This window comes from Trachypithecus francoisi, unplaced genomic scaffold, assembly GCF_009764315.1.
Source record: "Trachypithecus francoisi isolate TF-2019V2 unplaced genomic scaffold, Tfra_2.0 Lachesis_group4, whole genome shotgun sequence".
Classification (NCBI taxonomy): domain Eukaryota; kingdom Metazoa; phylum Chordata; class Mammalia; order Primates; family Cercopithecidae; genus Trachypithecus; species Trachypithecus francoisi.
Genome location: NW_022681469.1, coordinates 56,686,500 through 56,710,101, shown reverse-complemented (window position 1 = coordinate 56,710,101; position 23,602 = coordinate 56,686,500). Strand labels below are relative to the sequence as shown.

At 40.7% G+C, this 23,602-nt stretch overlaps 2 protein-coding genes across 9 annotated transcripts in view; one reads left to right on the top strand and one right to left on the bottom strand.

Moving 5' to 3' along the window:
* LRRC17 (leucine rich repeat containing 17) overlaps positions 1 to 4,180 on the top strand; it is a 31,448-nt gene extending 27,268 nt beyond the window's left edge. The window contains exon 4 of the mRNA XM_033193681.1: positions 3,438 to 4,180. Within this exon, the coding sequence (XP_033049572.1) occupies positions 3,438 to 3,835 (398 nt within the window). The 3' untranslated portion in view covers positions 3,836 to 4,180. The remainder of the gene's footprint in view (positions 1 to 3,437) is intronic.
* FBXL13 (F-box and leucine rich repeat protein 13) overlaps positions 1 to 23,602 on the bottom strand; it is a 282,389-nt gene that overhangs the window by 135,637 nt on the left and 123,150 nt on the right. The gene's annotated exons all lie outside the window — the stretch shown is intronic.

The following is a 23,602-nucleotide window of genomic DNA, read 5'->3' as shown; positions in this document are numbered from 1 at the left end:
AGTGCTTTCACTAGGCTACTTCAATTTGAAAAGTTCTAACTATGAAAATGATTATTAAAATTATTAATAATGTAATGTAATGTTATAAACATTTTGAGTACAATTGTTTCCCCTGCTTTTCTTCGTGATAATCTAATAGCATTAATAGATCATTAGAATTTTAACACAATAAAAGTGAAAAATTAGAATGAACATTCTGGAGCCACAAGAGCATATTTTAGAATTAACATCTTTTTAAAAATTAGAAAATCATAATTTTTTAAAATTTCCCAAGAGACAGCAGTATGCTACACTTACACCTTAGCCTGTTACAGATGATGCTAACTTGGGAGTATGTTTGAACTGTGAAGTCAAAAGCAATTTTCATTTCTCAGTAAATGAGAATACTACAAACACCCTTTCCCCAAATGAAGTGAGCATTATATTAGTGTGCAAATCAGTCACTGGTAGCCAGTGTTGTGTCCACAAAGCCAAGGCACAGGGTAAAGAATCTGGAAGTGGAGACGCTTTCTTGCAAGAAAAACTCATTTCGACCCCCTATGATTCCATCTCCAACCTGACCAATCACCACTCCCCACTTCCCAAGCCCCCACCTAGCAAATTATCTTTAAAAACTCTGATGCCCAAATGCTCAGGGAGACTGATTTGAGTAATAATAAAACTCTGGTCTCCCGCACAGCCAGCTCTGCGTGAATTACTCTTTCTCCACTGCAATTCCCGTCTCGATAAATCGACTCTGTCTAGGCAGCGGGCAAGGTGATCCCACTGGGTGGTTACAAACTAAAGAATCGCAGGACAAACAAAAGCCATTCCAAAGGTCCTTGGGCAAGTGTCTGATTTCCTTCTGCTGTCATCTACAAGCAAAACCGTAGTTTACTAACTATTAACGCAAACCAAGTTTTAAAGCTGTCTCAAAAAAAAAAAAAGAGAGAGAGATTATAATAGTTATATGTCCTAAGTTAAATGTATTAAAGAGTAACAGTTACAACAAAACTAGTATATAAATAAAACTCGAGAAAAATGACAAGACAATGCAAAGAGATAGATAATAGTGCAAAATGGACTTGCCTTGCTTCTACTGATGTTTTTCACATGTTTTCCATAACTGATACTTTTCATCAGTTGTGGAATTCCCATAATTGCAGGGATTCCTTTTCTGTCCTTAGGATCCCCTGAAGGTCTTTTAATCTTGTTCACCAAATGTGTGCTCCTTGCTGACACAAAATGGTCTCTATCATCAGTGGTGGTACTCTCTTTTCCCTCTTTGTTCAATTCAATCTCAGGAACGTATTTTCTACATTAATAAATATTTATTAAGCACCTACCAAATGCCAAGCACTTTCCTGGAACAAAAAAGTTCTTCTGAAACAAAAAAGTATCTCAGCAGTTAAGGCAAAATAACCTAAAGAAGTTTTAAAATGAAAGGTCTCCTATATTTCAGGGTCTTTGGGATGAAACCCTGCAAGTAGACTTACTTGAATGATTTTTGCTGGTAAGTATACAAATGCAGTGGGAGTCGCCAGACTTTAAAAGACGTGAATAACAATCATATAAAATGCCAGACATTGTTGTGGAAAAGAGAAAGAAGATACCCTACTAGGGGGTTTTTACCTCCTTTAAGAAACAGACAAAAACTAGTTTTCCCAAGTGCCTGAATATATATGGTTTAAGTAACAACATACAACACTTTCAAACTAAAATCTAGGAATGTTTACATATGCTTTTAATCTCAAAGTCTAATGTCTTGAGAAAAGTAAATCTGTGAGATCACTGACTCACAGAATTTTAGCAAATAGAAAAAAATCCAGTATCTTCAGAACACAAGGGCTGATCTTTTGTCCCCTACCCCTAAGACATTGCTTGGTACCAAAATAGAAAGTTATTTTTTTAAGGGGGAATTATGGGTTTTTTCTGAGAACAGATAATATGAAAATAGTTAATAGTAATGGTGTGACCACATATTTTCCTAATTCAAAATAAGGATGCTATGCTCTACAAGGGTATTTTAAAACAATAATGAGATAATATTTGAAATAGAAACAAAGTATTTGTATTTCTGGAGTAGCTGGCTGGTCCATATCAACTGGAATACAGATGACCCAAGTGTAGACTTCTTTGCTCTTAAAGGGGGAAAAAAGCTTTTTGTTGTTTTATTTTCAGTTATATTTTGTATTGGTTTTAATTATCCAGCCTCCAGCAAAATTAAATACACATGGAGTCAAAGCTGATAGCTACCATAGTTTGCCAAAATACAACCAGATGTTTTCAAAATGTTGGAAAAAATTGTTTGTTTTTGGACTCAACAGGAATAGAACCCTTCCCCCAACACTGGGAAAAGTTTGTTTTCTAGGCATTTTCAGGGTTACTGATATCCCAGGGAACTGTCAAATCACCACCCGGCACATTTTTCATTTTTATCTGCACTTGTCTTACATGTGAAATATTTTCTTAATTCATTTCTCTTTTTTGTAGCATCTTTTTTTTCCCAAGTAAGTATCAAAAAAGAAAAAAAAAAAAAAAAAAAAAAAAAAAACATGAGCCCAAAATACATTTTTAAAAGCTAACTTAAAACTGAATATTGTATTCTAGTAAAACTAATCAAGGGAAAAGCTTTGAGTAACAATATATTTCACAATTTTGCATTTAGACACGTTTACAATGGAGAAATATAATTAAAAACAAAACCTTCCTTCAATCCATAAACTCTCTCCATAAAGGTGGTAATGAAAGAAAACACTTTCATTATTGACTAAGCATTAAACTAGAATGTGATGCATATCACAGGCAATCCACTAACAGACTGCAAAGACTCTCACCCCTATGGAACCAGGCAGATACCCCCCATTACAGGAATCTCGACCCTATGTAGCCAAGCAGATACTACCCATTACATACACGTTTTCAGGACAAACAATAATGAGTCTGTAAGGAAGATTTGACAACACCTTTTGTCACACAAAATTCATCCTAACTTTACCTGGTAAATGGGGTGACCATCTGTGTTAGCTTATTGGCCTTATTCAGAGAAAAATAAATTTCTGTCTGCATGACAGGAGGTAGTTTTGCAACTGGAAGCAAGTTCTTGCCAAAGTTAGGACCCCACCCTCCCACCAGAGCTGGGAGATGGAGGTACCATCTTCCTTGATGTTTACATTTCAAAGAGATAGCTCCCAGGTCCTTGAAAAAGGCATTCTTGCATCATAAAAAAAGCCTATCTGGTCTTCAAAAGGATTTAAAGACATTTCCAAGGGAGGAGAAAGTACTTATAGTTAAAGGTTTTCTAGAGTAAAAGCTCTGGGAAAAAGAAGGGAAGAGAAATCTCTTTATTTTCAAAGGGGAAAATTAAGCCTCTTTTAAAAACTTGTATTTGTCCTTTTGATATACCATACAGTGATTAACTCAATTACTCAGGCTCAATAAATATTTTCTGTTTCCAGCTGCTTTTTTAGGGCTCACACATTTAGAAGAATTAGATTTATCAAACAACAGTCTGCAAAACTTTGACTATGGCGTATTAGAAGACTTGTATTTTTTGAAACTCTTGTGGCTCAGAGATAACCCTTGGAGATGTGACTACAACATTCACTACCTCTACTACTGGTTAAAGCACCACTACAACGTCCATTTTAATGGCCTGGAATGCAAAACGCCTGAAGAACACAAAGGGTGGTCTGTGGGAAAATATATTAGAAGTTACTATGAAGAATGCCCCAAAGACAAGTTACCAGCATACCCTGAGTCATTTGACCAGGACACAGAAGATGATGAATGGGAAAAAAAACATAGAGATCACACCGCAAAGAAGCAAAGCGTAATAATTACTATAGTGGGATAAGGTAGAAATTGTTCTGATTGCAATTAGTTTTGTATTTTCTATACTGGTGTTAGAAAACATATGTTTACATTTTGATTAACTGTGTTGCCTATTTATGCAGGGTAATCCAGCTAAAGGAAGCTTTCTTTAATTATGCTAAGTATTATGGTGACTATTATAGTAATCAAGGGAATTGTCAGCCTGTTTGCCTGTCCATTTGTGGAACAGCATCTGGTGATATGCAATTCCACACTGGTAACCTGCAGCAGTTGGGTCCTAATGATGGCATTAGACTTTCATAATGTCCTGTATAAATGTTTTTACTGCTTTTTGAAAATAAAGAAAAAAAAACTTGGTTCATTTTTACATGCCTTTCAATAGCTGTTTGTGCATACCTATGTAGCAGGACGAGCCACAGACAAAACTCCTCAGAGACCAACTTAAAGAAGGAAGGGGTTTATTCGGCCACGGGCATCAGCAAGACTCCTGTCTCAAGAGCCGAGCTCCCCAAGTGAGCAATTCCTGTCCCTTTTAAGGGCTCACAACTCTAAGGGGGTGCGTGTGAGAGGATTGTGATTGATTGAGCAAGCAGGGAGTATGTAACTGGGAGCTGCATGCACCAGTAATTAGATCAGAACAAAACAAGATGGGGATTTTCACAGTGCATTTCTATACAATGTCTGTAATCTATAGATAACATAACCGATTAGGTCAGGGGTCGATCTTTAACTACCAGGCCCAGGGTGCAGCACCAGGCTGTCTGCCTGTGGATTTCATTTCTGCCTTTTAGTTTTTACTTCTTTCTTTGGAGGCAGAAACGGGGTATAAGATGATATGAGGGGTGGTCTCCTTCCTTATTCCCCCCTTTTGAGACTCTCACTCATTTTATTAGTGGGAGTTCTCACTTTCATTTTCACTATCCATGTCTTCTTGCAAGACAGATCAATAGTGATTCACATAGTACACTTGTGCTGAAGCATTTTGGTGAACTAAGGTAGCGATGAAGCTTTTTATCATTTGAAGAAGTACAGGTAGCAAACAAGGGAGCAGTAGGCAGGTTCTTTATTATACTCCTATTACAAGAGTTTTAAATCCTCCTAGCCCTAGGAACCATTTTCAAAACATGGCCCCAGGATCAAATTCATGCCACACTTGCACAGGCACATGTGCCAGTTTTGTCACATCTCTAACTATGTCTTCAACTACTTGCCCTTGATTATCTATGTGTAGGCAGCAATTAGTAAGGTTAAATTTCCTACAGATCTCTCCTTCAGCTCCTAGCAAGTAGTCAAGAGCTAATCTATTTTGATAGATAGCATTTTTCATCGAGTTTCTTGCCAGGACAGAATAGTCAAGGCTCTGCCAGTTTTATTAGTGATTATTTTTAATACAGCTTGTAACCGTATGGTTCAGTTGATCATGTAAATGGGGGTCTGGTATCCCCATGAGCTGTCTTGTGCCTAAGTAGCAGGCCCATAATATTGTATGATTCTCTCAGAGGGTCATTTATTATTTTTTCAATTTCCTATAGCTATGCTTCTCTTTTCGCAGGGAGCATAGACAGGGAAGCCCAGGAGTTCGCCTGTTTTTATGGGCAGTAGGAAGAACGATGGTTTAATAGTGCCAATAACATAACTACTTGTCCGCTGGTCAGGCAGCTTAGCATAGACTCTATGTCCACATATCCAGCATAGCCCATTGGGGGCCGTCCAGTCCTGGGATTCTGGGTGGGCCTAAACAGTCTGCAACTATGGAAATTTGCTGAATGGATTTTTCTCTGTGTGGTTTGAACTCCACCATGTAGTCTTCCTACAGGAAGGGTGAAGTCCTTCTCCACTCTTGCTATATAGTATTGTCTAATGATTGAGGCTTTTAGGACCTAGAAGTGATCAGGGTGATTCTTTTGGGCCCGGAAATTCATCAGGAACTGGGTCTGTAGGTACCAATTCTCGGGCTTCCTATGGCCATTGATCTCCTATTACAGTTCCTCCACTTATATAACATGAAGTGACATTGAGAGACTGGGCTACGTGCTCGGCTAATTGCAAAAACAAATTTCTTGTTTTTCATGGAATTTCTAATACCGGCACTTTTAGTTTATCATAAAAGCTTTGAAATACTGGCTCAGGAGAGTGTTTATAAACTTTTATTCAAACCACGATATTTACTCGAGGATCCAGTCCAGCCCCATTGACTGCTAAGGTCACACATTCCTCTTTTTTCCAATGAGGACCTAGGGGATTGGTTATTACTAGCTCAAAGGGGTTACACTGTCCCTTAGTAACGGAAGGGACATTTTTTCCTTTCTGAAGGTGGACTGGATCCTTTTCATTTTATTTTTTTATCCAAGTGGCCTAAATGACACAAGACCAGTATTTACATTTATTTCCACATAGTCCTAATTTATGACAGATGTACTTATTTTCTACCAGATAGCCTCTTTTCTAATTAAGAAAACTACACCTTATTCCTAACTTATTACTATTAATGACAGCACAGGCATCAAATTTTAAGGTGACTTGTTTGGGCACCCTTTTTTTTTCTCTCTTTTGGCTAACACTTTACTCGTATCACTTACGAGCTCCTACCAGTCTTCAGTTCTTAATCTTATTTTAAAAACTGTGGTCATGGGAGGCTCAGATGGGTCATAATACACATCAGGTTGGTCATTTCCTGGGCTACATACCTTGTATAGAATAACATTATACAAACAAGTTCTTTTTAGAGTTCCAGTACACTTATAATAACCATGAAATAATAGGACCATAGCAACCTTTTGTCCTACTTGGTGTATACACTGGGAACAGCTCTCAGTCTGGGGTAGGTCAGTTGAAGTCCTTACTGTACAAGTCCAAATTTTAAGGACTTATTACTCCAGGCTGTAGAATCCGGGAAAAGAGCTACTATGCAGCCCACACCTGGTCGACTGGAGGACCACCTTAGTAGAAAGGGGACAATCTGGGCCTCTGGCCTGCCATGTGCACAAGCATAACAATTGCTTTTGTTTAACGTGCAGATGGAATATTTGATCCATTTTAACCAGGCATCTGCATCTTGGTATCCTGTCTTAATTGCTAAAGTTTGTTTTAAGTCTTTAACTTCTACGATCCTCTAGTAAAATGAATGTATGGTTTTAGGAAATAACAAAAACTGGTTGGGGCAGTCCATCCTTGCTCTTTAGTGGTCCACAAAACGTTGGACCAACTATGGCATGAAAGCTCTACATCGGGGGGCAAGACTCCTGGTTGGCACTAGGGTCTTTATCGAAATCTCCCCAGATTAAATAGTCCTTGTTTACTAACGCCTAGTCTGAGGAGAGTCAGGAGGGACAGAAGTACTTTTCTGAAGTAGAAAGCTGTCTTTGACTTGGCAAGTCCCCACAGGGTATAACAAGGCAAGCATTAAATGCAATAGTTTGAGGCAAAATCGACTTGGTTATGTTAATAACCAGATGGTCAGCAACAGAACGAGGAAAGAAGAAAGAGTAATAGAATAGATGAAAGAGTTACATTTTTCTTAGCTTTAATTTGGTAGGGTTTTCCCCTGGGACTATGGCCCACAACTCTGGAGGAGGTGGTGCTTTCTTGACTCGGGTGTGATGAATCCATCCTTTTCTTTCTTTCTTTTTTTTTTTTTGCTGTATGAATAGCAGTCTTGGTGGTTAGCAGCACAAGGTAGGGTCCTTCCCAGGCTGGCTCGAGTTTTTCTTCTTTCCACCTTTCAATAAGAATGTGATATTCAGGCTGGTGCTGGTTTACCAGAAATTCTAGGGGTGGTACATGTGCTAAAAGACTTTGTTTTTTGCTTTTTTTTTTTTTTGCAAGACAAGAAAGTGGAAGATAAACCAAGTATATAATTTTTAAGAAACTGACCTTTTGTTTTAAATGTGGGGACCTTGGCAGTAGACTTTATACTCCTTAGTGCCTTTTTAGTGAGAAATTTCCTTTAGCACCTATTTTTATTAGTTTTTAAACCAAAGAAAGCCAAATACCATTTTACATCTAACAATGCTTCTCGTATGATTTTTATACCAAATAAGCTAAATGTTATCTTTATATTAGTGTGTTATTAATGTTAAACCTAATTTTAATAAAATCTTGCAGACATATTTATCTAATTTTTAATGTTTGACCATAAGGTAAGATTTCATAGACTCGTTTCAACTTTCTATAATTTTTGCTAAAGAGCAGGTTGGTGCTTTAAGAAAAACCTGTTATGCTTTTACTTTAATGTCCACTTCACAGAAAAACTGGATGATACTTCTTTAACATTAGCTAATATGTTTACACACAGAATTTTCTTTACAATTAACGTTTTAAAACTTGCTTAAACCTTCAAAACAATAATTTTTTAAAACTTTTTAATGTAGGTAAAAATGTACATTCTATGCCTCTTTATAATCCTTTTACCAAAAGTATATTTTACTTTTCTTATACACCTTGCACATAAACTGTTTTTTTTTCCAACAGTTTTACATTCAGGAGGCCTAGTTACTTTTAAATTATACAACATTTTCTTCATACTTTTTTTAACACCCTTTTTTTTATAACCTTTCTTTTTCTTTCACGACTTTTACAGGCAATTTTTCGACATGCCTCAACTTTCTGACTTATTACAAATATTTCTTTTTTAAAACAACCAGTTAATTTATTTCAGGACAAAAATTTACCATGTAATACTCTTTCTATATAAATTCCGCCCCTCCCTTTTCTTTTCCTTTTTTTTATTTTTCCTTAGGATACTTCTGAACTGGTGAGGTGTGCTCACAATGAGGTTTCCTCTGAAAGTTATTTATTTATTTTTATCTTTTGTTTTTGTTAGCAAAGCAGTTGCCACTACAGATTGAATGCATTTGGGCATCCGTGGGTTACTGGGTAAAGGATTTTTGATAGGAAGGTCTCAGTGCTTTCGGATATGCCCTTGTGTACACTGACGACAAAGTGGTACTGGAGTTACGAGAATACCTTCAAGTATCAATTATAGGTTTTAAATTTACCTTGGCTTTTAAAGAAATAGGGTACACTTTTTTTTTCTTAACTACTTATATATCTCTCTCTTTCTCTCTTTGACTCTGTCTCTCTCTGACTTTCCTTTTGCCTCTGTCTCTTCTCTCTCTCTGCCTCTCTCTTTCTCTGTCTCTCTCTCTCTCTCCTTGACTCACTCTTTGTCTGTTTCTTCCTCTCTGTCTCTTCCTCTCTCATTGCCTCTTGTCCTCTCTGTATCTTTCCTTTCTCTCTCTCTGCTGGTCTTTCCTTGCCTCTGCCTGCCGCTTATGCTGCTGTTCTCTCAACCACTGTGTGTTGGGGGCGGGGGGTCTAAAACCCGCTGGTCTGGGTTCCCTGGCTTACAGGTTACCTTGTGCCCTACCTTTGGAACAAGGGACCTGTCCAGGCTTCCTTCTAATGGCCAGCCTACCTCTAATGCTGGCCAGTCTATCTTACACAAAGTTTTAAGTTTTCCTGGTGTCATAGTACTACATAGTCTCCCTTAAATCCTTTTTTTGAAATTTTCAACATAGTTCCTAGTAGGGTGGGCTTATTTGTGCCTAACCTATGCTTCTTCGAGACAAAACACCATGCTCACACCACACGCACACCACAAAACAAAGAATAGGTAAAAAGGGCACACACACACTTTTGCAGTTTGCACCAAACCAAAATCAAAACCAAAATCAGAGTATCCAGAAATCCAAGCCAGGTCAAAACCAAAACCAAAGTATCAAGCAAGCCAAGTCAAGTCAAAAACAAAAACCAAAGTGCCCAGTATAGGCACACCATGGGTGATCAGGCTACGCTTCCACTCAAATGGAGTAGGCAAGTTCCCAAGACCAATCCTGTCAAGCAATTCAAACCAAGTCAAAACCAAAACCAAAACCAAAGTGCCGATAAACCATCACGCCATGGGTGATGAGGCCACGCTTCCACTCAAACGGAGTGGGCAAGTTTCAAAGACTAGTCTTACCACGTTTTACATGTCCAGATTCCAAGTGCTCATTCCTTCCTGGCGTTCAGCCACTGTGTTGATCCTCCATCAGGGCCTGCTACACACTGTTCTGGCAAGGCGTCCCACCGGGGAAAATGCCTACCTGGGAGCACTCAGGACCGCATAGCTCGGGCTGGTCAGAGTCCCCCACAGGGACGTTCCACAGGGCAGGCTTAAGCCGCCTAATGAACTGCCTCAACCACCCGCCATTCACCTTGCTTCCCGGTCAGGGAACCAAGAAATGTAGCAGGACAAGCCACAGACAAAACTCCTCAGACACCGAGTTAAAGGAAGGAAGGGGTTTATTCGCCAGGGGCATCAGCAAGACTCCTGTCTCAAGAGCCGAGCTCCCCAAGTGAGCAACTTCTGTCCCTTTTAAGGGCTCACAACTCTAAGGGGGTGCATGTGAGAGGGTCATAATTGATTGAGCAAGCAGGGGGTACATGACTGGGGGCTGCATGCGCCGGTAATTAGATCGGAACAAAACAAGATAGGATTTTCACAGTGCATTTCTTTTTTTTTTTTTTTTTTTTTTTTTTTTTTTTTTTTGAGGCGGAGTCTCGCTCTGTCGCCCGGACTGGAGTGCAGTGGCCAGATTTCAGCTCACTGCAAGCTCCGCCTCCCGGGTTTCCGCCATTCTCCTGCCTCAGCCTCCGAGTAGCTGGGACTACAGGCGCCCGCCACCTCGCCCGGCTAGTTTTTGTATTTTTAGTAGAGACGGGGTTTCACCGTGTTAGCCAGGATGGTCTCGATCTCCTGACCTCGTGATCCGCCCGTCTCGGCCTCCCAAAGTGCTGGGATTACAGGCTTGAGCCACCGCGCCCGGCCGAGGATTTTCACAGTGCATTTCTATACAATGTCTGTAATCTATAGATAACATAACCGATTAGGTCAGGGGTCAATCTTTAACTACCAGGCCCAGGGTGCAGCGCCAGGCTGTCTGCCTGTGGATTTCATTTCTACCATTTAGTTTTTACTTCTTTCTTTGGAGGCAGAAATTGGGCATAAGATGATATGAGGAGTGGTCTCCTCCCTTACCTAAAGATGATCAAAATGATTTTATACAAATGCTGCTATAATAAAATGTCATTCCCCACCCCTCTACTTTTTTTCAGTAAGTCATCTTATACATTAAATAAATTTCCATTTCTGATTTATGTGCACTCCAAAATCAGGTCTTGATACATCCAAATTCTCAACCACCCTTCACTGATCCTTGCAAAACACTGTCAAGCTAGACCTGAAAGAGAACTGTCACAAACAGTAAGTAGAGAATGCAAGAATTAGGTTGGAAGCTGGTTGGAAGCTAGGACCCTGATTAACAGCTGTAGATGGTGTGAAGCATGAACCCTGAAGAGGTATAAACACTGGTGAATGTGGAAACACCATTTTTGTTTGTTTTTTTGTTTGTTTTGAGCAGGGTTCACACTGGGAATCCACCTGTCCGTGAGAAAGGGTCCTTCCTGCTAAGCTAGTATGTCAAGGACCATAAAATAAAGAATGAAATTAGGATTTGGGGGCAGTATTTGGGATGAAGCCAGAATAAAATATAGGAAATAATATGAGGCCACTGAGGGAGGAGGTGGTGCCCAAAAGAAGCCTCGTGGTTTGGGTTTGCAGGTTAAAATGAGCTCACCTAGAGAACTACATCACCAGCAAAAGAGGAAATCAGTGGAGGATTTTAGACCCTGATCCCATCAGTTTGCATTTAGATAGTCATATTCTACAAAGATAAAAATAAAGTGAAAAGAAATATACACACGTCCTTAGTGAGATAACTACTTTTTCCTCTTAATATACAATTTCCTTTCATGCTGAGTTGAATATGTTTTCATTTCTTCTATCAAGGTATTCCTACAAAGTTTAGCAAATAACCACCTTATTTGATATTTGCACAAACTCCCAGAGCATGGAAGATGGTATATAACAAATAGCATTAGGCACTTTTTCTTTTCTGAGATGGGAGTCTTGCTCTGTTGTCCAGGCTGGAGTGTAGTGGTCCAGTCTCAGCTAGCTGCAACCTATGCCTGCCAGGTTCAAGCGATTCTCCTGCCTCAACCTCCCAAGTAGCTGGCATTATAGGTGCTCACCACCATGCCTGGCTACTTTTTGTATTTTTAGTAGAGACAAGGTTTCACCATGTTGGTCAGGCTGGTCTTGAACTCCTAACTTCAAGTGATCCACCCACCTCACCCTCCCAAAGTGCTGGGATTATAGGTGTAAGCCCCACACATAGCCACACATTTTTAAAGCACATGCTACATGCCAGACACTGTGCTAAGAGCTTCACATATTCCACTTCTAATTCTCACAAAATCCCTCTGAGGTAGGTAATACTGTCTGCCTTTTATAGATGAGGAATCAAGGTGGAGAGTTGAGGTAACTTGGACAAAATCACACAGCTGGAAAGTGGCAGGGCCAGGATTGAGATCTGCCTAAGCCCTTTCTGCTATGCAGGGCTGCACAGCATTGTAAAAGTTACCCTTGTCTGTGGCTGTCTGGCACCAGAACTTCCAGAACTAAACCCCAAAGAGGAGCAGGTACCAGGAAAGTGGGGGAGCACTCATGAGGGCAGTTGGCAGGAGAAAATCTTTTGTCCAAGACATTTCGATCTGTATTTATATACAGGAAACAAAGAGAATGGGAAGCCGGAAGAACTGCCAGAGCTAATGCTTCAGTAAATAACTCTGGATTGTGAGGTTCTATTTTTATTTTATTTATTTATTTATTTATTTATTTATTTATTTTTGAGACAGAGTTTCGCTCTGTCATCCAGTCTGGAATGCAGTGGTGCAATCTCGGCTCACTGTAGCCTTCGCCTCCTGGGTTCAAGCGATTCTCCTGCCTCAGCCTCCCAAGTAGCTGGAATTACAGGCACCCGCCACCACACCCAGATAATTTTTGTATTTTTAGTAGAGACGGGGGTTTTGCCATGTTGGCCAGGCTGGTCTCGAACTCTTGACCTCAGGTGTTCTGCTCACCTCAACTTCCAAAGTTCTGGGATTACAGGCATGAGCCACTGAGCCTGGACTGGATTGTGAGGTTCTAACCACCCCGGGGACCCAGTGGTTTGGGTCAGAGGTGGGACTTAGAGACATTACTTCTTCATGCAAATCCCTACATTGTTCACTATGAGGCATGAAAGCCAGCTATTACATTTCAAATGTTACCAGAGAGATGTAACAAGTTCATTTATTTATAAATTCATTTATTATTGTTCATGAGCATCAGAGTGGAATTTTAAGGACATAGGACCTGAAAGAGCCAAGATTTGATGATGGAAAAAGCCTGGTGTGACAAGAGAATCATATTGGAGGCAAGAGGATTCTGGAATGAAATGAGATGAAACTTGATTCAGAGACACGGCCCAAGTTGTTCTCTGGTATAATTTTTAGAGGCTAGTTAGGGATTTTATTGGTTGATTTTTATATTCAATTTAATCCCCAGGGATGTATTTGGAAATAAAGCTCCTGAACACATCAAAACAGAAATTAATCCAGGACATCCAAAAGTAAGTCAGTAGGCATTCCTAACATCTCTCAGGGTCAAGACCAAAGTGTATTTTCAAACCTTAAGATTTGCCCCTTTTCTACACCGGAGTTAAACTTTTTCAGGGAAGTGTAGTTGATTCATGATGGAATGAACAATTAGACACTTCCTCTTCCACCAATTTCTTACTTGACAGTTACTCTAGTAACTTGCCTTTGGATGTCTCTTTTTTACGACAGACAATACAAGTTCATAAGGTTACAAAAATCAGTATATTTTATGGTACTAAAAATTACTACTGTCCTGAGATATACATATTTGAATGTATGTATCACTTGGGTATTTGTATAAAATAAGTTAAAAACAAAACAAAACAAAACAAAACAACCTTTCCTAGTCGTAAGATTCTCTGATTTTTCTGAAGTAAGTAAGATTTACTATAAATAGAGTCCTCCTGAGTCCTGAGTTGGCTGTGACCTAATGCCTAGTTACTTGAAAAAGATACTCAACTTTAAGCAGCACTGCTTTTCATTCATTCAGCATTCCATCCTCTGGAGTCTATACCCTGGATCAATTCATGTCTGTTTCTGAGAAATCTTGAGTCTCCTGCTCCAGCAAATTGGCAAATCGAAGGGATTCAGTAATGAAGATCTGTTTTTTTTTTTTTTGAGTTGGAGCCTCCCTCTGTCTGTCACTCAGGCAGGAGTGCAATGGCACCATCTTGGCTCACCACAACCTCTGCCTCCCGGGTTCAAGTGATTCTCCTGCCTCAGTCTCCCGGGTAGCTGGGATTACAGGCACCCGCCAACACGCCTGGCTAAATTTTATATTTTTAGTAGAGACAGAGTTTCACCATGTTGGCCAAGCTGGTCTCAAACTCCTGACCTCAAATGATCCGCCCACCTCGGCTTCCCAAAGTGCTGGGATTATAGGACCACCGTGCCTGGCCAATAATGAGGATCTACTTGTCTAAATTCTTAAGTCTGTGCCCTCATCTGTCTTTTAAGGGTTTTTTTTTTTTTTTTTTGACACAGAGTCTCATACTGTCGCCCAGGCTGGAGTGCAGTGGCGCTATTTCGGCTTACTACAACCTCTACCCCCCGGGTTCAAGCAATTCTCCTGCCTCAGTTTCCTGAGTAGCTGGGACTATAGGCACCCGCCACCATGCACAGCTAATTTTTTGTATTTTTAGTAGAGACAGGGTTTCACCGTGTTAGCCAGGATGCCCTCAATCTCTTGACCTCGTGATCCGCCTGCCTCGGCCTCCCAAAGTTCTGGGATTACAGGTATGAGCCACCACGCCCAGCCTTTTTTTTTTTTTTTTGACACAGTCTTGCTCTGTCACCCAAGCTGAAATGCAGTGGCATGATCTTGGCACACTGTAACCTCCACCTCACGGGTTCAAGCAATTCTCATGTCTCAGCCGTCCAACTAGCTGGAACCACAGTCGCACGTCACCACACCTGGCTAATTTTTGTAGTTTTAGTAAGACAAGGTTTCATCATATTGGCCAGGCTGGGCTCAAACTCCTGGTCTCAAGTGATCCACGTGCCTTGGCACTGTACCCTGCCTTAAATATTTAAGATAACATTCTACAGTTAATTTTCTAAAATTTTACTGGTATAAGGATTACAACTGTTGTGTTCAGTCAGCCAAACAGCCCAAAAGAGCAGCCAAAATTTATCTTCAATCTAACTGTCAGAAAACCAATCTTCCCAGAAATGTGTGTAATTCTCCACACACCAATAGATAAACTGATCTTAGCTGGGGTAGGGGGTGGGAGTGGGGCAGGAGAAACAATAGAAAAACTAAAACATCTCTGAGAATTTTTTTTTAACTTTTATTTCAGTTTCAAGGGTACATGTATTAGGTTTGTTATATAGGTAAACTCATGTCACGGGGGTTTGTTGTATAGATTATTTAGTCACCCAGGTATTAAGCCTAGTATGTGTTAGTTATTTTTGCTGATCCTCCCCCTCCTCCACCCTCCACCCTCCAGTAAGCCCCAGTGTCCATCATTCCCCTCTATGTGTCCATGTGTTAAGAATGGTTTTGGGCCGGGCGCGGTGGCTCAAGCCTGTAATCCCAGCACTTTGGGAGGCCGAGACGGGTGGATCACGAGGTCAGGAGATCGAGACCATCCTGGCTAACACAGTGAAACCCCGTCTCTACTAAAAAATACAAAAAAAAAACTAGCCGGGCGAGGTGGCGGGCGCCTGTAGTCCCAGCTACTCGGGAGGCTGAGGCAGGAGAATGGCATAAACCCGGGAGGCGGAGTTGCAGTGAGCTGAGATCCGGCCACTACACTCCAGCCTGGGCAACAGAGCGAGACTCCATCTCAAAAAAAAAAAAAAGAATGATTTTGATCTTTGATACACTCAAGTTTGCTGGAATTAAAATGGGTTTGATTAAATAATTTTCAGTAAATTAAAAATATTACCAAGTTAAGACAGACATTACCTTTGCTTCCTTAAAAAAGATCACGGTCTACTCAGGCTTGAATGCTCAGTTGTTTCTGTGATGAAGACAATGGTACTAAGAAGTACACTTCCAGATAAATACTATGTGAAATATATTTTAGACACAAAATATTAAAAATTTAAACAAAGAAAATGTTTACAGGCTATCTTGACCTCAGATACATATATTATCTTATGTATAGTGGTTAAAACTTCACAATCCAGGCTGGGCATGGTGGCTCACACCTGTAATCCCACCACTTCAGGAGGCTGAGGCAGGCAAATCACTTGACGTCAGGAGTTCAAGATCAGCTGGCCAACATGGCAAAATCCCATCTCTACTAAAACTCCAAAAATTAGCCAGGCATGCTGGTGCACACCTGTAATCCCAGCTACTCAGGAGATTGAGGCATGAGAATTGCTTGACTGGGGAGGTGTGGTTGCAGTGAGCCAAGATTGCACCACAGTACTCCAGTCTGGGCGAACGAGCAAGTCTCTGTCTCAAAACAAAAACAAAAACAAAACAATAAGAAAATAACCTGGTTAAAAATGGACCAAAGACCTTAACAGACACCTCACCAGAAAGACAGAAGCATATGAGAAGATGCTCCATAACAAATGTCATCAGGGAAATGTAAATTAAAACAGTAATGAGATACCCCCACACACCTATTAGGATGGCCAAAATCCAGAACAGTGACAGCACCAAATGCTGATGAGTATGTAGAGCAACAGGAATTCCCATTCATTGCTGATGAGGATGTGGAGCAACAGAAACTCCCATTCATTGCTGATGAGAATGCAAAATGGTACAGCCAACTTTGGAAGACAGTTTGGCACTTTCTTACAAAACAGCACTTCCTTACCATACAATCCAGCAATCATGTTCCTTAGTATCTACCCAAAGGAGTTGAAAGCTTCTGTCTATACAAAAACCTGCACACAAATGTTTATAACAACTTTATTCATATTTGCTCAAACTTGAAAAGAACCAAGATGTCTTTCGATAGGTGAGTTAGTAAATTGGTGGTACATTCAGACAATGGAATATTATTCAGCACTAAAAAAATGATCTATCAAGCTGTGAAAAGACATAAAAGAAATTTAAGTGCACATTAATAAGTGAAGGAAGCCCATCTGAAAAGGCTACATACCGTATGATTCCAACTATATGACATTCCAGAAAAGGCAAAACTATGTAGAAAATAAAAAGAGTGGTGGTTGTCAGGAACTAGCAGGGTGAGGGGGGATGACCAGGCACAGCACAGAGGATTCCTAAAGGAATGAACTACTCAGTACAATATTATAATGGCGAACACAAATATCACTGTAAATTTGTCCAAAGTCATACAATATACAACACTAAGAGTGAACCCTATATAAAGTATGGACTTTGGGTGATAATGATGTGTAAATATAGCTTCACCAATTGTAACAAGTGTGTCATTCTTGTTGGTAATGTTGATAGTGGGGAGGCTATGTATGTGTCAGGGAAGGAAGTATATGGGAAATCTCTATACCTTTTGCTCAATTTTGCTGAGAACCTGAAATTTCTCTTAAGAATAAAGTTTATGGCCGGGCGCGGTGGCTCAAGCCTGTAATCCCAGCACTTTGGGAGGCCGAGACGGGCGGATCACGAGGTCAGGAGATCGAGACCATCCTGGCTAACATGGTGAAACCCCGTCTCTACTAAAAATACAAAAAACTAGCCGGGCGAGGTGGCGGGCGCCTGTAGTCCCAGCTACTCGGGAGGCTGAGGCAGGAGAATGGCGTGAACCCGGGAGGCGGAGCTTGCAGTGAGCCGAGATTGCGCCACTGCACTCCAGTCTGGGCGACAGAGCGAGACTCTGCCTCAAAAAAAAAAAAAAAAAAAAAAAAAAAAAAAAAATAAAGTTTATGGCTGGGCGCAGTGGCTCACACCTGTAACTAGCAGTTGAGAGGCCAAGGCGGGTAGATCACCTGAGGTCAGGAGATCGAGAGCAGCCTGGCCAACATGGTGAAACCCCATCTCTACTAGCAGAGGTTGCAGTGAGCCAAGATCAAGCCACTGCACTCCAGCCTGGGCAACAGAGCAAGACCCCATCTCTAAATAAATGTTAATTTTAAAAAAAGAATAAAAGAAAAGAAAGTTCTTTTTTTTTTTTTTTTTTTTTTTTGAGGCGGAGTCTCGCTCTGTCGCCCGGACTGGAGTGCAGTGGCTGATCTCAGCTCACTGCAAGCTCCGCCTCCCGGGTTTACGCCATTCTCCTGCCTCAGCCTCCCGAGTAGCTGGGACTACAGGCGCCCGCCACCTCGCCCGGCTAGTTTTTGTATTTTTAGTAGAGAGGGGGTTTCACTGTGTTAGCCAGGATGGTCTCGATCTCCTGACCTCGTGATCCGCCCGTCTCGGCCTCCCAAAGTGCTGGGATTACAGGCTTGAGCCACCGCGCCCGGCCAGAAAGTTCTTAAATCAATAACCTAACTTTTAACCTGAAGAAACTAGAAAAGAAGAGCAAACAAAACCCACGTCAACCAGAATAATAAAGACTGACGTGGACTGGGTGCAGTGGCTCACACCTGTAATCTTAGCATTTTGGGAGGCTGAGGCAGGAGGATCTCTTGAGTTCAGGAGTTCAAGACCAGCCTGGGTAACACAGTCAGATCCCATCTCTACAAAAATTTTTTTTTTAATTAGCCAGGTGTGGCCACCTGTAGTCCTAGCTACTTAGATGGGAGGTGGAAGGATCACTTAAGCCCAACAGGTTGAGGCTGCAGTGAGCTGTGATCATGCCAGTGTACTCCAACCTGGGAAAGAGAGTGAGACCCTCTCACCAAAAAAGAAAAACAAAAAAAATGGAGTGGAGATAAGCAAAACAGAAAATAGAAAATAGAGAATTAACAAAAATAAGTTTTTTTTGAATATCCATATTTATAGTACTATTATTTGCAATGCCTAAATGATTGAAGCAACTTTAGTGTCTATTATTGGAAGAAAGGATAAACAAAATGTGGTATTACATAAAATAAAATATTATTTACCCTTAAAAAGGAAATTCTGACACATGCTAAAAGGAGTAAACCCTGATGATACTGTGCTAAGTGAAGTAAGCTAGGCACAAAAGAACAATTATTGTTTGATTCCACTTATAGGCACCTAGAGTCATCAAATCCACAGACATGGAAAGTAGAATGGTGATTGCCAGGACCCAGGAGGAGGGAGAAAAGAGGATTTAGTACTTAATGGGTACAAACTATCAGTTTTGTGAGCTGAAAAAGTTCTGGAGATGCATCAGTGATGATGGTTGCACAAGAACGTGAATATACTTAATGCTACAGAACTGTACACATAAAAGTGGTTAAAATGGTAACTTTTATGTTATATATTTTTTACAACAATGAAAAAAGAACCAAACAGTTGGTTTCTTGAATAATCAACAAAATTTGCAAACCTTTACCTAGACTGACCAGGAAAACAAAAAGAAAGACTAATATTACTAAAATTAGAAATGAAAGTGGGTACATTAGTACTGACTTTACAGAAGTAAAAAGGATCATAAGAGAATATTATGAACTGTTGTACCCCAACAAATTAGATAAACTACACGGAATTGACAAATTCCTAGAAACACATGAACTACCAAAACTGACTCAAGAAGAAACAGAAAATCTAAATAGCACTATAATACGTAAAAATACTAAATCAGCAATCAAAAAACCTTCAACAAGGCCAGGCTCATGCCTGTAATCTCAGCACTTTAGGAGGCTGAGGCAGGTGGATCACTTGAGGTCAGCAGTTCAAGACCAACCTGGCCAATGTAGCAAAACCCTGTCTCTATTCAAAATACAAAAATTAGCCAGGCATGATGGCACTCACCTGTAATCTCAGCTACTCAGGAGGCTGAGGCAGAAGAATCGCTTGAACCCAGAAGGCAGAGGTTCCAGTGAGCCAAGACTGCACCACTGCACTCCAGCCTGGGTGACAGAGCGAGAATCCATCTCAAAACAAACAAACAAACAAACAAAAAACCTCCAAGAGAGAGCCTAGGACCAGATGGCTTCATGGGCAAATTTTACCAAACATTTAATCCTCAAACCTTAAACCAAACATTAATCCTCAAACTCTTCCCAAAAAAATACCTCCTACCTCTTTCAATGAAGCCAATATTATCCCGATAAGGAAGCCAAAGACACCACAAGAAGGAAAAACTACAGAGTAATATTCCTTTTAAATATAGATGCAACTATCCTTTTAAAAATATTAGCAGCCAGGCACGGTGGCTCAAGCCTGTAATCCCAGCACTTTGGGAGGCCGAGACGGGCGGATCACGAGGTCAGAAGACTGAGATCATCCTGGCTAACCCAGTGAAACTCCGTCTCTACTAAAAAATACCACAAAAAAAAAAAAAAACCAGCTGGATGAGGTGGCGGGTGCCTGTAGTCCCAGCTACTCGGGAGGCTGAGGCAGGAGAATGGCGTGAACCCAGGAGGCGGAGCTTGCAGTGAGCTGCAATCCAGCCACTGCACTCCAGCCTCGGCGACAGAGGGAGACTCTGTCTCAAAAAAACAAAAAATTAGCAAACAGAGTCCAGCAGCATATTAAAAGGATTATACACCATGATGTACGAACAAGCAATACTGATCTCAGGAATTCAAGGGTGGTTCAACAGACAAAAAATCAATCAACGTAATATACATGATATTAATAGAAGGAAGGAGGGGAAAACCATTTCAGTTGACTCAGAAAAGGCATTTGACAAAATCCCATTACCCTTTTATAACAACACTCAGCAAAGTAGGAATATATAGGAGCTTCCTCAATGAGCAATTGTGTAAGAAAAGAAACAAAAGGCAGAATGGGTATGAGCCTCCTCTTTGGGCTGATAAAAATGGTCTAGAATTAAATAGTGATGGTTGCTCAACATTGTTAATATAATAAAAACCACTGACTTGTACTCTTTAAAATGGTTAAAAAGGTGAATTCTATGTTACATAAAATGTACCTCAATAAACAAAAGCTAGCCGGGCGCGATGGCTCAAGCCTGTAATACCAGCACTTTGGGAGGCCGAGACGGGCAGATCACGAGGTCAGCAGATCGAGACCATCCTGGCTAACACAGTGAAACCACGTCTCTACTAAAAATACAAAACAACTAGCCGGGCGAGGTGGCGGGCGCCTGTAGTCCCAGCTACTCGGGAGGCTGAGGCAGGAGAATGGCAGGAACCCGGGAGGCGGAGCTTGCAGTGAGCCAAGATCGCGCCACTGCACTCCAGCCTGGGCGACAGAGCGAGACTCCGTCTCAAAAAACAAACAAACAAACAAACAAACAAAAGCTTCCAGATAAGCATGCCTTGCTATTTCTCAGAAACTCATTCTACTATTCAACTACCATTGCTATCATGAAAATCTTAGGTCAAACTGAAACCCTGAATGTTGCATCTTGAGTCCATTTCCTTCCTTCAGAAAATGTAGATTTATTTAATAGTATATTTTCTATGTATATTTCATATGTGTATATATGTGTGTACACACACATAGGGAAAGAGGGACAGACAAACCGAGAGACAAGGGGTGTTCCAAGATGGCCGAATAGGAACAGCTCTTGTCTGCAGCTCCCAATGTGATCGATGCAGAAGACGGGTGATTTCTGCATTTCCAGCTGAGGCACCTGGTTCCTCTCACTGGGACTGGTTGGTCAGTGGGTGGAGCCCACACAGGGCGAGCCAAAGCAGCGCAGGGCGTTGCCTCACCCAGGAAGTGCAAGGGGTCAGGAGATTTCCCTTTCCTAGCCAAGGGAAGCTGTGACAGACTACCTGGAAAAACGGGGCAATCCTGCCCAAATACTGCACTTTACCATTCTTAAAATAATTTTCAACCCAGAATTTCATATCCAGCCAAACTAAGCTTCATAAGTGAAGGAGAAATAAGATCCTTTACAGACAAGCAAATGCTGAGAGATTTTGTCACCACCAAGCCTGCCTTAGAAGAGCTCCTGAAGGAAGCACTAAACATGGAAAGAAACAACTGGTACCAGCCACTGCAAAAATATGCCAAATTGTAAAGACCATCACTGAGATGAAGAAATTGCATCAATTAACAGGCAAAATAACCAGCAAATATCATAATGACAGGATCAAATTAACATACAAAATATTAACTTTAAATATAAATGGGCTAAATGCCCCAATTAAAAGATACAGACTGGCAAATTGGATAGAGTCAAGACCCATCAGTGTGCTGTATTCAGGAGACCCATCTCATGTGAAAAGATGCACACAGGGTCAAAATAAAGGGATGGAGGAAAATCTACCAAGCAAATGGAAAGCAAAAAAAGCAGGGGTTGCAATCCTAGTCTCTGATAAAACAGACTTTAAACCAACAAAGATCAAAAGAGACAAAGAAGGCCATTACATAATGGTAAAGGGATCAATTCAACAAGAAGAGCTAACTATACTAAATATATATGCACCCAATACAGGAGCACCCAGACTCATAAAGCAAGTCCGTAGAGACCTACAAAGAGACTTAGACTCCCACACAATAATAATAGGAGACTTTAACACCCCACTGTCAATATTAGATAGATCAATGAGAGAGAAGGTTAACAAGGACATCCAGGACCTGAACTCAGCTGTGCAACAAGCAGACCTAATAGACAACTACAGAACTCTCCATCCCAAATCAACAGCATATACATTCTTCTCAGCACCACATCACACTTATTCTAAAATTGACCACATAATTGGAAATAAAGCACTCCTCAGCAAATGTAAAAGAACAGAAATCACAACAAATTGTCTCTCAGACCACAGTACAATCAAATTAGAACTCAGGATGAAGAAACTCACTCAAAATTGCACAACTTCATGGAAACTGAACTTGTTCCTGAATGACTACTGGGTAGATAACGAAATGACGGCAGAAATAAACATGTTCTTTGAAACCAATGAGAACAAAGACACAATGTACCAGAATCTCTGGGACACATTTAAAGCAGTGTGTAGAAGGAAATTTATAGCACTAAATGCCCACAAGAGAAAGCTGGAAATATCTAAAATTGACACCCTAACATCACAATTAAAAGAACTAGAGAAGCAAGTGCAAACAAATTCAAAACCTAGCAGAAGGCAAGAAATAACTAAGATCAGAGCAGAACTGAAAGAGACAGACACACAAAAAACCCTTCAAAATGGAGTCTTGCTCTGTCGCCCAAGCTGGAGTGCAGTGGTGCGATCTCAGCTCACTCCAAGCTCCGCCTCCTGGGTTCACACCATTCTCCTGCCTCAGCCTCCCAAGTAGCTGGGACTACAGGCGCCCACCACCATGCCCGACTAATTTTTTTGTATTTTTAGTAGAAATGGGGTTTGATCGTGTTAGCCAGGATGGTCTTGATCTCCTGACCTTGTGATCCACCCGCCTTGGCCTCCCAAAGTGCTGGGATTACAGGCATGAGCCACGACGCCCAGCCAGAGTTTGTTTTTTAAAAAGATCAACAGAATTGATAGACCGATAGCAAGACTAATAAAGAAGAAAAGAGAGAAGAATCAAATATACTCAATAAAAAATGATAAAGGTGATATCACCACTGATCCCACAGAAATACAAACTATCATCAGAGAATACTATAAACACCTCTATGCAAATAAACTAGAAAATCTAGAAGAAATCAATAAATTTCTGGACACATACACCCTCCCAAGACTAAACCAGGAAGAAGTTGAATCTCTGAATAGACCAATAACAGGATCTGAAATTGAGGCAATAATGAATAGCCTAGCAACCAAAAAAAGTCCAGGACCAAACAGATTCACAGCCAAATTCTACCAGAAGTACAAACAGGAGCTGGTACCCTTCCTCCTGAAACTATTCCAATCAACAGAA